Here is a 13734-nt window from a genome sequence, read left to right as displayed (position 1 = left end):
TATCGCAGGGTCTTGTTCACGAGTGAGGGGAGGACGGAGAAGGAGATCAGCCGGAGAATCGGAGCGGCAGGGGCGGTATTGCAGTCGCTGTACTGCTCACTGTTGTGACGAAAAGAGAGTTGAGCCAGAAGGCAAAGCTCTCTGTCTACCGAGCAATCTTCGTTCCTATACTCTCACCTGGTCATGAAGTGTGGGTCATGACCGAAAGAATAAGGTCGCGAATACAAGCGACCGAAATGAGTTGGCTGGCATCTCCCTTAGAGATAGGGTGAGACTCGGGAGAGACTCGGAGTAGAGCCGCTGCTCCTTTGCCTGGAAAGCAGCCAGTTTAGGTGGTTCGGGCATCTGGTTAGGATGCCTCTCGGGCGCCTCCCTAGGGAGGTCCTCGACGCACGTCCCACTGGGAGGAGACCCCGGGCAGTGACGGATTAACCCCTCTCAAGGCCCCTACTGATTCAGCCAATTAATTAATTAATGAATTAATTAACATGCATGCGTTTAGCGCATATCCACTACTGCCTGCGCTGCCCGCTGACACAAGACACAGCAGACAGCAGGCACTGCACTGCGCACAGCCTTTCCAACTTCAGTCTCTGCTAAACTATCTGCAATTTCCCCGAAAAATAATTAGCCTATATCAGTATATCTACAAGCTCCATTAGCAGGCAGGTTTTGTCTAAATTGTCTTTGTCGCCAACAAATGTAGCTACATTTGCAAACAGTGCTGTTGACCATGTTGTTACATGGTCCATATAACATGTGTGCACCAACAGACAATGCCAATATGCTATATTAATATTAGAACGTTTTAAAGACAGATTAATTATTGACGACAATGCAACCTGTGGGTCCAACGTCACTGAAAACTTTCATAATAGCAATTAAATTAATTTACTCACGAGTGCTGAAATCGTGAAATGGAGGATGTAAGAACACACTTTTGTTGCATTAGAGCTGGGTAAATATGAAGTTTTGCGCCAAGGTCTTGTTTATATTCCTCTTTACATAGGCTGTATGTTATTGTCGCAACTTGGTCCGTCTGAGTGAGGGGGCCTTCCTGAGCAAGGGGGCTTCTGACGGCGTCGCTTACTCGCTTCCCCTCTGTCGGAGGAGGAAGCGACGCGCAGCCGTGGGGAACCCCCCCAAACCGACTGCCCCCCCCCCTCCAGAAAACTGCTACAGAAACTCTCTGAAGACCAAAAACACTAGCGGGGGTTCCTATGTTGCGTTATACTTTTCGAAAGAAGCAACAGCTGTACCTATAGTCTCGTACCAGGCCCTGCAACCTTCGGGCCCTGGCGCTTAAGCTCCACCTAGTTCCATTGTTAGTCCGGCTCTGACCCCGGGGCAGACGTCCCACTGGGAGGAGACCCCGGGGCAGACCAAGGACCACGTCCCACTGGGAGGAGACCCCGGGGCAGACCAAGGACCACGTCCCACTGGGAGGAGACCCCGGGGCAGACCAAGGCGCAGATGGAGGGATTTTATCGACTCACTGGTCTTGAAACGTCTCGGGATCCCCCAGGAGGAGGTCAGTAATGTTGCTCTGGAGAGGGAAGTCTGGAGCTCTCTGGTGGAGCTGTTGCCCCCGCGACCTGACTACGGATAAGCGTTTGAAGATGGATGGATGGATGGATGGATGGAGTATTTATAAACCATTCCATAGTATTTATATACAACAACAATATACCTGTTACATCAGAGAGTGGGCTGTGTGTTTGAAGGTCACTGGCGGTCATGATGGAGTCTGTCACTGAAAATAGACATATATTTAATTGTTGTGATTACCACAATGGTAATCAATCACTCAATAATATTATTAACAATAATAATACATGGAATTTATACAGCATATAATGTATATAATATTTGGCATTTGAGCCATGGACCACATTTAGAGTAGATTTTTACACTATCAAGAGTTAAAGATCTAATATTCATATCCATTATTTGGTTACCAACTCTACATCATTTAGCTGGGGACCATCTGGAACCCCCTCAACTCTGCATCATTTAGCTGGGGACCATCTGGAACCCCCTCAACTCTACATCATTTAGCTGGGGACCATCTGGAACCCCCTCAACTCTGCATCATTTAGCTGGGGACCATCTGGAACCCCCTCAACTCTGCATAATTTAGCTGGGGACCATCTGGAACCCCCTCAACTCTCCATCATTTAGCTGGGGACCATCTGGAACCCCCTCAACTCTGCATCATTTAGCTAGGGACCATCTGGAACCCCCTCAACTCTGCATCATTTAGCTGGGGACCATCTGGAACCCCCTCAACTCTCCATCATTTAGCTGGGGACCATCTGGAACCCCCTCAACTCTGCATCATTTAGCTGGGGACCATCTGGAACCCCCTCAACTCTCCATCATTTAGCTGGGGACCACCTGGAACCCCCTCAAGGACCACTGGTTGAGAACCACTGATAGGATATGAGAGGATGATGGTTTGACATACCTCCATTATCCACCATAAGTCCATTATCTAATGCAGCTCCATGATCTACTATCATGATGGTCAGACGTCCGTTTCCTGCAACAGAAACGCACACATTCATTAATTAATTCATCCATTCATTCATTCATTCATTCATGCATTCATTCATTCGTTAATCAATTCATTCATCCATCCATCCATCCATCCATCCATTCATTCATTCATTCATTCATTCATTCATTCATCCATTAATCCACCCATTCATTCATTCATTCATTCATTCATTCATTCATTCATTAATCCATTCATTCGTACAAAAGTATTGGCATCAAAATATACTTAAAATACCACCAGCAGAAATTAGCAGCAGTATGTCCCATTCATTGTGTTAAGTACTGTATAAACATCTTTAGAAAATAGCAGACCTACAAGCTCGCTTTGCAACGTGTTGTGATCTTGTAGATTGGGTATTTTCAAGTAGCCAATGTAGCGCTGAAGTGGTATTCGTATTCTAAAACTTCAAAGTAACTAATTAGGCGCAGGTGGAGTAGAAGTAAAAGTATTGATTGAAATTGGAAATACTCTAGCAAAGTATAAGTAGGCTACCTCAAATTGTATTTAAGTACATATCGTTTCGTTTTGCCTTGGCTTCCTATTTACTTTACTAATTTGTGTATGTATTCGATTACTGGACCAGGAACAAAAACAAAACATATCCATGAATTCAAGGTTTCATGGGGTGAGTCATTTGTATAAATATGTATTGTGTCTGTAATGACCACATAGCTATCAAAGGTGTTGCCAAAACACTCACTCCAAAATGCAAAGTTTACGTATACAGTATACAGTATATGATTTTTAATTTAAACAATGCACATTTGCCTTACCATTTGTGTCAGGTGAGTCAGGGGAGTCAGGGGTATCTGCAAAGAACAAACAACACAATGTCACGCACGCAGGCACACACACACACACACACACACACACACACACACACACACACACACACACACACACACACACACACACACACACACACACACACGTCAATATTACGTATTTGATGGGTTTTTTCCCAGTAAGAATTGAGGCTGGAATACCTGCATGTATAGTGGAGTAAGCAATAGGTCTATTAAAATTAATTGATATGCCTATTAGCTATGATTCATTGTTATCTGCAGTGTTGGGCAAGTTAAGCTACATGTAGCTGACCCAACACTGCAAAACAGTAAATCATAGCTAATAGGCCTAACTTTAATAGACCTATTGCTTACTCCACTATACGTGCAGCTTTTCAAGACTCAATTCTTACTGGAAAAAAAATTTAAAGAAAAAAATTAAAACCAGCAAGCAAGTTAAGCTACATGTGTAGCTGACCCAACACTGCGCACTGCACACACACACACACACACGCACGCACGCATGCACGCACGCACACACACGCACACGCACACGCACATGCACACACACAAGAAGGAGGAGTACGTGTCGGAAGACAATTGGGTACAGGCACTCCTGTTTTTGCCACATCTGCACAAAACTGCTGTCCATCGCTGCTGCTGTTGTTGTTGTTGTTGTTGTTTTTTCTTTTAGTACTCATCAGTACTAAGAACTAAACAAGTTTTTAAAATACAATACGGGTAAGGAAGGTAAACTGCAGCTATATCAACAAATCACTAATAAAATTCAATGTGATTACATTGATGACGTCACCAAACGTTGTTAATGCCCTAGCGTGCATGTGTGTGTGTGTGTGTGTGTGTGTGTGTGTGTGCGTGTGTGTGTGTGTGTGTGTGTGTGTGTGTGTGTGTGTGTGTGTGCGTGCGTGCGTGTATGTGTGCGTGTGTGACCTCTGACCTCTGTGTCCTCCTGAGTTGGAGCTGGAAGATGATTGGTCAGATACTGAGCCGCTGATGTCACCATGCTGACCTATCAGAGAAAGAGAGAAAACTATACGTACTAAGTTTAAATAATAACAAATAACGTGAATGTAATAATGTACATTTACATTATCATAAAATCACAAAATACATTCATGAAATGTGCATCATGTAATCATGTAGTACTAGTAATATATACACGTAATGTCAGTGACTAACTTACTAACTAACTCAGTGGTTCTCAAACGTTTTCATGTCAAGGACCCCCACATTGACATCAATTAGCCCCGCGGACCCCCATTTGAAAAGATATGCCAGGGAGCTCCATGGGAGAAGATTTTTTACGGCTCTAGCAGTGATTCTCAACCCGTTTAATTTCAAGGACCACACAGTTTGACATGCATTAGTCTACGGACCCCCCATTTAATGGCATTTCTATCTCTGGGACCCCTACATTTATATAGAAAAATCCATGTTAATTTAACTCTGAGAGTGTACAAATGGAACCAAATGGATGAGTTACAGACCCATAAGGGTCCAGTTTGGTTCCAAACTATCATTTAGCTGGGGACTCCCTGGAACTCCCTCAAGGACCCCTAGGACTAACGAACAAACAAACGAACTAACGAACTAACGAACTAACGAACTAACGAACTAACGAACTAACGAACTAACTAACTAACTAACTAACCAACTAACCAACTAACTAATGTCAGTGAAAAAGTGGGACCTCTGAATTCCTGTGGGGCTGAACTGATCATAGCTGTAAAGACATGAGAGAAAAACAAACAAAATATAATAATGTAATATCAAGAACTCAATATTATGATTTCCGGTTTGTTTAATAGTGATTGTATTGCATTGTTCTCTGTTCTGTGTCTGTGTATAATGATATAAAAACCCACCTGCAATCTCCATATGTACGTCTGAAGCGAAGTGATCCACTCCACCTAACAACAATTTACAATTTAGGCATTTTTTTGCAGATGCTCTTAATCCAGAGCGATTGAACACACAACACGTGGTGAAACATCCAGGATCAATACGTAAACTACGAACCTAACATCCGGAGATTTTTCTTTTTCTTCCCGATGAGGCCCATATTGTCTGCACACGTGTACGCATAACAAATTATGACATATAGGGCTGTGATATATTCACGATTTACAGCAAGGGGGATTGCTTAAAAATAATAAACAGGCAAAAACTAAGCCAAATAAATGCAAATTAAGGGTTTAAACACTTGCAGTAATGTACCGTATCATGATGGTTTAGGACTTTTGGGGTTATTTTATTGACACAAATGAATAAGCCTGCATTGTTAATAACAGTGACAAGGACCGTGTGGGTCACTATTATTCACTGTTACCCCTTTAATAAGCCCATTGTTAATAACAGTGACGAGGACCGTGTGGGTCACTATTATTCACTGTTACCCCTTTAATAAGCCCATTGTTAATAACAGTGACGAGGACCGTGTGGGTCACTATTATTCACTGTTACCCCTTTTTTAGGGTGCCCTGAGCTTGAGCCTCTTCACGGTCACACGGACGCTCAACCTGGGCCTGGGCCCAACAGGCCCATTGGATAATCCTCCCCTGCCACGTCTACTAAATTACATAAATTGAGCCTTTGCATATGCCTGTAAGGTCGTCGAGGATGGGGCAAGTGCTACGGGCTATAATGGAGTCTAACAACACATAATGTGATAATAGTGTTATTGTAATGGAGATAGTTGGTTTCCAGTGACAATATGTTATATTGCATTATGCATTTATTATGCCTAATATTAGTACTTTTTTCTGTAACTCACCCATCAGACCAATGAGAAAGTCGTGATTGGATGGATCTAGAACTCCTGAGAGAGAAACACAACGTGATAATGATGGTGCATGTGTGTGTGTGTGTGTGTGTGTGTGTGTGTGTGTGTGTGTGTGTGTGTGTGTGTGTGTGTGTGTGTGTGTGTGTGTGTGTGTGTGTGTGTGTGTGTGTTGTGCGTGCCTGCATGCACAAACATTCACGGACACATCGATTAGCTCCATAAACAACAGGTGTGTGTGTGGTCATGCACATCCAGAGACAGCAGATGGCGGTGGAGAGGAATCACCTGCACGACACTCACCTGTGTAATCCAGGTGAGAAGCTCCGCCCACAAATGGCTCTGACACACCTGATGACATGAAACAATTAGTCAATCAGACAGACAGACAGACAGACAGACAGACAGACAGACAGACAGACAGACAGACAGACAGACAGACAGACAGACAGACAGACAGACAGACAGACAGACAGACAGTCCTACCTGCGGCTCCGCCATTTGTTGCTCCTGAACTCAGCAGCTTGTGTCCATTTCCTACAGAGATCACATTGGAATGAAACACACGCCAGTAGCCTGATACAGATAACAGTATATGTCGGGAAGAAACCACTTAACTCCAACATGTTCATGTTTCAGGAAATAAAAAATATATAAATATTTCAGGAAATGAAGAAAACTGTATATTTTGAAAACAAAGCAATATTACTGCCTCATCAGAGTCGGTGTTGTGACTTTATATATTGTCAATTAGGCCTATACATCCATGATAGGGACAGAGGTGGTGGAGTTAGTTGCTTTAGCAGACAGTTTGGAGGGTCCAATGGAGTTAAGAGGTTTTGTCCGAAGCGCTTTTTACTACTTTTAATTGGTTCAATATTTTCAAAACAACACACGAACGTAAATGTTGTTCAATAGCACTGATTTATGCACACAAACAAAATCAAATCAAATGGAGTTAGGTGGTTTCCTCACAACAGCAACGATATTAAGCTCATACAAACTACAATTGCTACTATAGTATAGCATAGTTACCATTGGACTCTGTGTCCACACTGTCCACTGTGTCAGAACCTGCATGCATAAAGACAGACGTGAGTTATAGCAGTGAGCATACAGTCTTATCAGTTCATTCATTATTATTATTATTATTATTATTATTATTATCTAGAGTGGTGCCCGTGGGGCCTCTACAGCACTGCCCGTTTGGCACTGGCCTACTTTGGTGTAACGATGCAAGTTTCAAATGCATGCCCCAACCAATTAATATGTCCGTGTCCCTTTATGCCCATATATGGAGTTCTTTGTCGAACCCCGGGCTCCCCCAGAGTTCGTGTCGAAGTGTCCTTGAGCAAGACTCTGAACCCCTAATTGCTCCCGATGTGCAGGTTGGTGCCTTGCATGGTTTCCCTCCGGCATTGGTGTGTGGATGCGTGAATGTAATGCACGATCTCTATAAAACGCCTTATGAAACGCACTATATGAATGCACAATTTATTTAATTTATGTCTGAACTGGGCCCAGCACCAAAATACATATGTGTGATAAATGTGCGATAATAATAAATATCATATGATGACAGTAGCATCCCTATAACATAATGTGGATGTAGCCTAATCACTGCATTCATTTAGCAAAATATGGCAGTGGGTGTATTTATTAATCTTTTCCTATGTGGATCCATATCCACTAGCACTGCCTAGTTTGTCCATCTGTACCTGCATAGATTGATTGGTCATGCCTGCCTGATGCCTGTCAACATGTGCTTGTTTCCAGAATGTGGCAGTTATGATTTTCTTCACCCCAGAAACTTATGTCTTTGTTTATGAATTATGATTAAATATAAACGAGAAGCTTCTCTGAGAGTAGCCTATAAAGTTAGCCTCACAATGTCAAATGTCTATTGCAACGTTTTTGGAAAGAAAGGAAGTGAGCATGCAGTCCCAAGAGGAGCTACTTTACAACAGTTGTATCCTGACAGGACTTCAGCTTTACTGGGCAACTCCACATGATTGAAGACGTCAAAGGTCATAATTGTAAGTTTTTCCCAATGGATTTTCATTGATTGTTCCCATGTTGTCTGCTGCTATATGCTATGGGTGCTATCTTGCTAATTTGTAATTTGGAAGCGAGTTGAAAAAACTAGCTGTTGTTGTGCACTATGCAGTCTTCAATACTGTGTGTGTGTGTGTGTGTGTGTGTGTGTGTGTGTGTGTGTGTGTGTGTGTGTGTGTGTGTGTGTGTGTATTATGGTGCTAGTAGGCTGCCTGGGAGAGTGTGCATGTTGTTGTTTTATGGTTTTATGGGGGCGCTAGCCGTAGCCCCTCCTATGTCCAGCTTTGATGAGGTTTGTGTAAACACAAACATTGTCTTAACACAAACAAACGAAGGTGAGGCCGGAATGAGATGATGTATGATGATAGTGCCCCTCACTTCACTTTACACATGTGTGATTTGTATTTGAAGTGTCTTGTAGCCGCCTGACATTACATGTCAATCTCTAAGACACCTGACTATATTTTTGTTGAAATTGAAGGAAAAAAATTGTATCAATGAATTAATTAATGCAAACATTTTGCAGTGTGCCCACCCAGATGGTCCCAGGCCCAGCAAATAATGATTTTTTTGCATATACACCACTGGCCTGGGCAAAGGCTTTTGTTTGTGCGAACAGTTCTCGACACACACACACACACACACACACACACACACACACACACACACACACACACACACACACACACACACACACACACACACACACACACACAGAGAGAGACTTGGTGCATTTATTGTAAGATGTCTTAATTATGAAATCACAGACCTGGTGGTTCCTGTGGCCCTGATGTAGAACTGCTCTCTACTCCTCCTGTTGGTCGACGTGACAAAGTGTCATTGTTGGCAAGTACACCCACTGTATACAGTATACTGAGTATAGGATACACCCACTGTATACAGTATACTGAGTATAGGATACACCCACTGTATACAGTATACTGAGTATAGGATACACCCACTGTATACAGTATACTGAGTATAGGATACACCCACTGTATACAGTATACTGAGTATAGGATACACCCACTGTATACAGTATACTGAGTATAGGATACACCCGCTGTATACAGTATACTGAGTATAGGATACACCCACTGTATACAGTATACTGAGTATAGGATACACCCACTGTATACAGTATACTGAGTATAGGATACACCCGCTGTATACAGTATACTGAGTATAGGATACACCCGCTGTATACAGTATACTGAGTATAGGATACACCCACTGTATACAGTATACTGAGTATAGGATACACCCACTGTATACAGTATACTGAGTATAGGATACACCCACTGTATACAGTATACTGAGTATAGGATACACCCACTGTATACAGTATACTGAGTATAGGATACACCCGCTGTATACAGTATACTGAGTACACCCACTGTATACAGTATACTGAGTATAGGATCCGGTGCGTACAGTACATGCATACGTGCATGGCATGCTGCAGAACATGCAGCTATAGCTTGGTGGCCAAGCCAGGACTGTGTATAAGTCCTGGGTTGCAGCCGCCAGGACCAGTGAGTTTTAAGTTACAATAGCTTTTCATAGGAAGGGACGTGTCAGATACAATTCATATCAAATATCTGAATTCTGAATCAAGTGAGTTAAAGACTGTCTGGGGTGTGGTGGAGACGCTGTTACTGAGCTATAGGTTTTCCTGGTTCCCAAACTTTTCAGGCTGTGATCCCCCAAAATATCCATTATTTAAATTAGGCGCCCACCATCCTGAGAAGCACTTCAATTCTAAGTGCTTCTCAGGGTGGGCATTACATTTAGTTTGACTCTGCTCCACAAATAAATATTTAGAAATTAGTCCATCTACAAATAGCCGATCTACAAGCACACAACGTCTTGCAGTGCGGGATGTTGTGAGCTTGTTAGATCGGCTATTTTCACAGTGTTTGCCTCTTTCTTACGTAATATGATTATCTTTTTTAATATAATGTATGTACCTTTGTATACTCCCCTTTATGTGGACATGAATACATTGTTAAAATGTCTGCTTTTGTGCGTGTGCTTGTGTATTTCCCATTTGTGGCAGTGCTAAATGCTAATGCAGTGTAGTGACATTTCTTTTGGAGCTGAGCTTTGGAGAGTTCCCTCAACATGCCGTTCCAAAGTGGGGTTGATTGGATGTTGCGTTCATTATATACACTTTTTAATCACAATTATTTTGTCGTCATAATCGTTTCCATGTTGAAAACATGGAAAAAAGCTGAAATGGCCGATATACAAGCTTACAAGTTACAACACATCACTTTGTGAGCTTTTATTTTACTATAAATATAAAAATAATGAATGTCAGTATAATTTATTGGTATATTAGAGTTATTTGTCATATCTGCCCTGTGATTTATTTTTGATTACCAGGCATTGGCAAACAGAAATGTCTTGATTCATCTGTTCCAATGTTCAATGCCACAAACACAATTTAATTGATGATCGCAATTATTTGTGTGTGAACTTAAATTTGTAATGGTCACAGTGGGGCGTCCAACCAAGAGCTAACGACACCGTGAAGGTCTGCTAAAGGTTTTACCTGCTGAGCTGGAGCTGTTAGCTGTTGGTCCATGAAGGTCTGCTGATGCTGGGTCTGAGAGAGAGAGAGAGAGAGAGAGAGAGAGAGAGAGAGAAAGTGATTTTAATGTTAATGGTACATTTTCTCTCAATATCAGTCAATCAGTGTTCACATGTCGCTGCTAAAAGCTTTTCGCACTTCTCAATAACTTTCCAGACAGTCAGAACAACGGGCATCTTTAGGGCTTTTTTGGTACCGTCTGGTACTGCACTGTTTAATATTTCATACAGTATACCACGTGGTTTCAATAAATGAACCCAGTACATTTTACTGGGTTCAAACTGAAAAATCAAAATATAATATATGCCCTCCTTCCAATAAAAGTCTGGGATCCGCTACAGTTGAAACAAATACAAGCCCGCAGGTCAATATTTGAGGATTTGCGGTAGTTACCACAAAATAGTAGTTGCGTTATTAAGGCTCATTCATAGTCTGGATTTCCGGTGGTGAGGTGACCACCGCTCCGGTGGTGAGCCGACCACCGGAGCTGAAATAACATTGAGCGGTGGTGGGTAAAAACAGAGAGAAGGGCTGGGGCGGTGGCGGTGGTTTGCTCTTCACTGCGGCTCGTGACGTCATGTTGTAGTTCGGTGGTCACCTCACCACCGTAAATCCAGACTATGTATGAGCCTTTACACTGTAAAGTAAAGTTTACAGTATCAAAAGTCCCAACAGTGGTATAGCCACGCTGCCACAGTGATACAGTACGTTAGGAGGAATGTTGGTTACCAGAGGGTGTGGCCTGATCAGGTCCGCGCACTGCGGAGGGATGACTGGATGCTGCGACAATATAAAAAAGATGTTAGGCCTATGAACGAAATGGAACACACAGCATAACAACAACAACAACAAACAATACTTGTCTTGAACTAATGTGCTGTCCCTTTAAAATCAGGAATGAAGGTATAGTACAGTAATTGGCAAGGTTGATCAGTGTGATGCCATCATTGCCATTGCCTGTCCGTTGTGAGCACGTCTCACGACTCAGAATCAGATCTATTGTCACATCACAGGGCAGACATGGCTATTTGATGTTTACTCATCATGTTAAAATCCACTGGAAATGAAGCCAGTTCCAGCCACTTCTGGGTTTACGTTGAAGCTGTTGTTGCTATTAATGGCTCAGCAGATGTCGCTGTTTCACCTTCTACTGGTGTCAAGACATTAACTCAATGAGATTTTGGGCAAACTCCACATTTGATTTTATCACCTTGGCTTACCTTACCTTATTAAACTATTCATGAACACTTTATGTTTTCAATCGCTTAGTTTAAAGTATTGTTTTTTAAATTATCATGATATGTGTTTAGTAAATTATGGTCATATTCATTTAGATTAGATAGATAGATAAGATAAGATAATATTAATGATAAAGTAAGGATATGTTTCTAGGCTTTCTACAGGTTCTACCAAGTGAAGATTTTGAAATCGCTGCCAAATCTACGCGTGCAGATCTTCTACTTGCCATGCTTTCCGTATGACGATATAGTATGATGAAGTAGGGTGTTAATTTACAAAAAAAAGTTAGAATATGGTGATAAGAGAGTGTAGCCTACTGTACAATTGGAACAAAATAGACCCTTGCATTTCTGTAAGAGACCATTGTGTACCATGCTGCACCTATAGTGGCAAAGCATGGGGTGGACTATCTTGCTAAAATAATTAAGCATATTTACGTAGAGTAACGGTTAGTTCAGATTATAGTTATCAGGTCTTCTTACCATTGCCATTGGATGGTCCAGACACAGCGCTGACCGCTGAAACAAACACATATTTCACTCATTCTTGAGATGAGGGACAAAAGTGGAAAAAACATGTCCCACACATAAGAGCCTTATTATTGTTAAGAATAAATTAATTTAATAAAAATAAAAGCACTTGCAAAGTTAAATGTAATACAGTTGTGTATTATTATGCCATTAATTTCATTATAATTGTTTTCATATGCCATCTGAATTAGTTAAAAGCAGGCACTGTACCCAAAAACGCCTGTATTTAGCCTGTCCCCAGCAAGTGGTCATAATTTCAAACTGCTAAAAAAGTGTCTAATACTGTCACAATCACATAAATATACATACTAAATTAAAGTAGATTGTCAACAACATAGCAAACAATATACACAATAATTTTAATTTATATTTTCCATTAGATATCTCATATCAAATGTGTGTCCCACGTCTCCTGTCAACTCCGTCAGGTTTTTTAAAAGTCTTAAATTAATCAGAAAATATTGTCGACAGATTTAGCCTGAAGACTCCTTTTCCAAGTCCCGTTTGTATTTGTTGCAACAGTGGAGCACCTGGTCTGACAAGCATTCAATTGTTTGATATTTTAAACAAACAATGTTGATATCAGGGTGGTCACAGCTTTTACATGTCAACTCCGTCAGGACATTATTATGATCTTTGTTAAGAATTCCAAAATAATGTTTATTATAAAAGTTTAGGGTTAGGTTTAGCTAACAAATGAAGCAAAAACAAAATGGCTACATTGTACTACAGAGGGTTAAGATGAAAACAAATGACATTTTGTCAACTCCGTCAGACGTCAACTCCGTCAGGTTTTGTGTCTGACGGAGTTGACATGTATCTGACGGAGTTGACAAAAGTGTTCCTAAAACAATAAAATTATAGTTTTTGAATAATGGGACGTATTCTAATTTGGCACACAGTTAGAGCATGCCTTAAGGAAAATTTTTGGCTATAGGGCCATCACAGATTTGTCTCGTGGTGACCATGGCAGCCATTTTCCAAAATTGCCACCACCTGATGTTATTTTACAATAACTCAAGTTCTACACCACCTAGGATCTTGATTCTGGTGACTAAGACTACATTTTCAAGGATGAGGGATACAGTGGTACAATTTAGATTTTCCCTGTGACCATGGCAGCCATATTTCAAAATGGCCGCCACCTGCTGTTATTTTACAATAACTCA

The 13734-nt window shown here is 41.5% G+C and overlaps 1 protein-coding gene across 3 annotated transcripts in view; it reads right to left on the bottom strand.

Moving 5' to 3' along the window:
• The window catches only part of LOC310872528 (uncharacterized protein), a 32254-nt gene that overhangs the window by 8787 nt on the left and 9733 nt on the right, over positions 1 to 13734 (bottom strand). For 2 of the 3 annotated variants that reach the window (XM_083784472.1, XM_083784473.1), the window contains exons 7-19: positions 12518 to 12553; positions 11526 to 11576; positions 10758 to 10811; positions 8970 to 9014; positions 7181 to 7219; positions 6632 to 6682; positions 6449 to 6496; positions 6140 to 6184; positions 5232 to 5276; positions 4304 to 4375; positions 3334 to 3369; positions 2468 to 2542; positions 1691 to 1753 (exon numbers count right to left, since the gene is read on the bottom strand). In XM_083784472.1, the coding sequence (XP_083640598.1) occupies positions 1691 to 1753; positions 2468 to 2542; positions 3334 to 3369; positions 4304 to 4375; positions 5232 to 5276; positions 6140 to 6184; positions 6449 to 6496; positions 6632 to 6682; positions 7181 to 7219; positions 8970 to 9014; positions 10758 to 10811; positions 11526 to 11576; positions 12518 to 12553 (660 nt within the window). The remainder of the gene's footprint in view (positions 1 to 1690; positions 1754 to 2467; positions 2543 to 3333; positions 3370 to 4303; positions 4376 to 5231; positions 5277 to 6139; positions 6185 to 6448; positions 6497 to 6631; positions 6683 to 7180; positions 7220 to 8969; positions 9015 to 10757; positions 10812 to 11525; positions 11577 to 12517; positions 12554 to 13734) is intronic. The other variant, XM_083784474.1, reaches the window with a different exon arrangement.

The sequence above is a fragment of the Protomyctophum parallelum genome (assembly GCF_964188405.1).
Source record: "Protomyctophum parallelum genome assembly, chromosome: 1".
NCBI lineage: Eukaryota > Metazoa > Chordata > Actinopteri > Myctophiformes > Myctophidae > Protomyctophum > Protomyctophum parallelum.
Note: the sequence above shows the minus strand (reverse complement) of the source record. Positions and strands in the feature narration are given on the sequence as shown.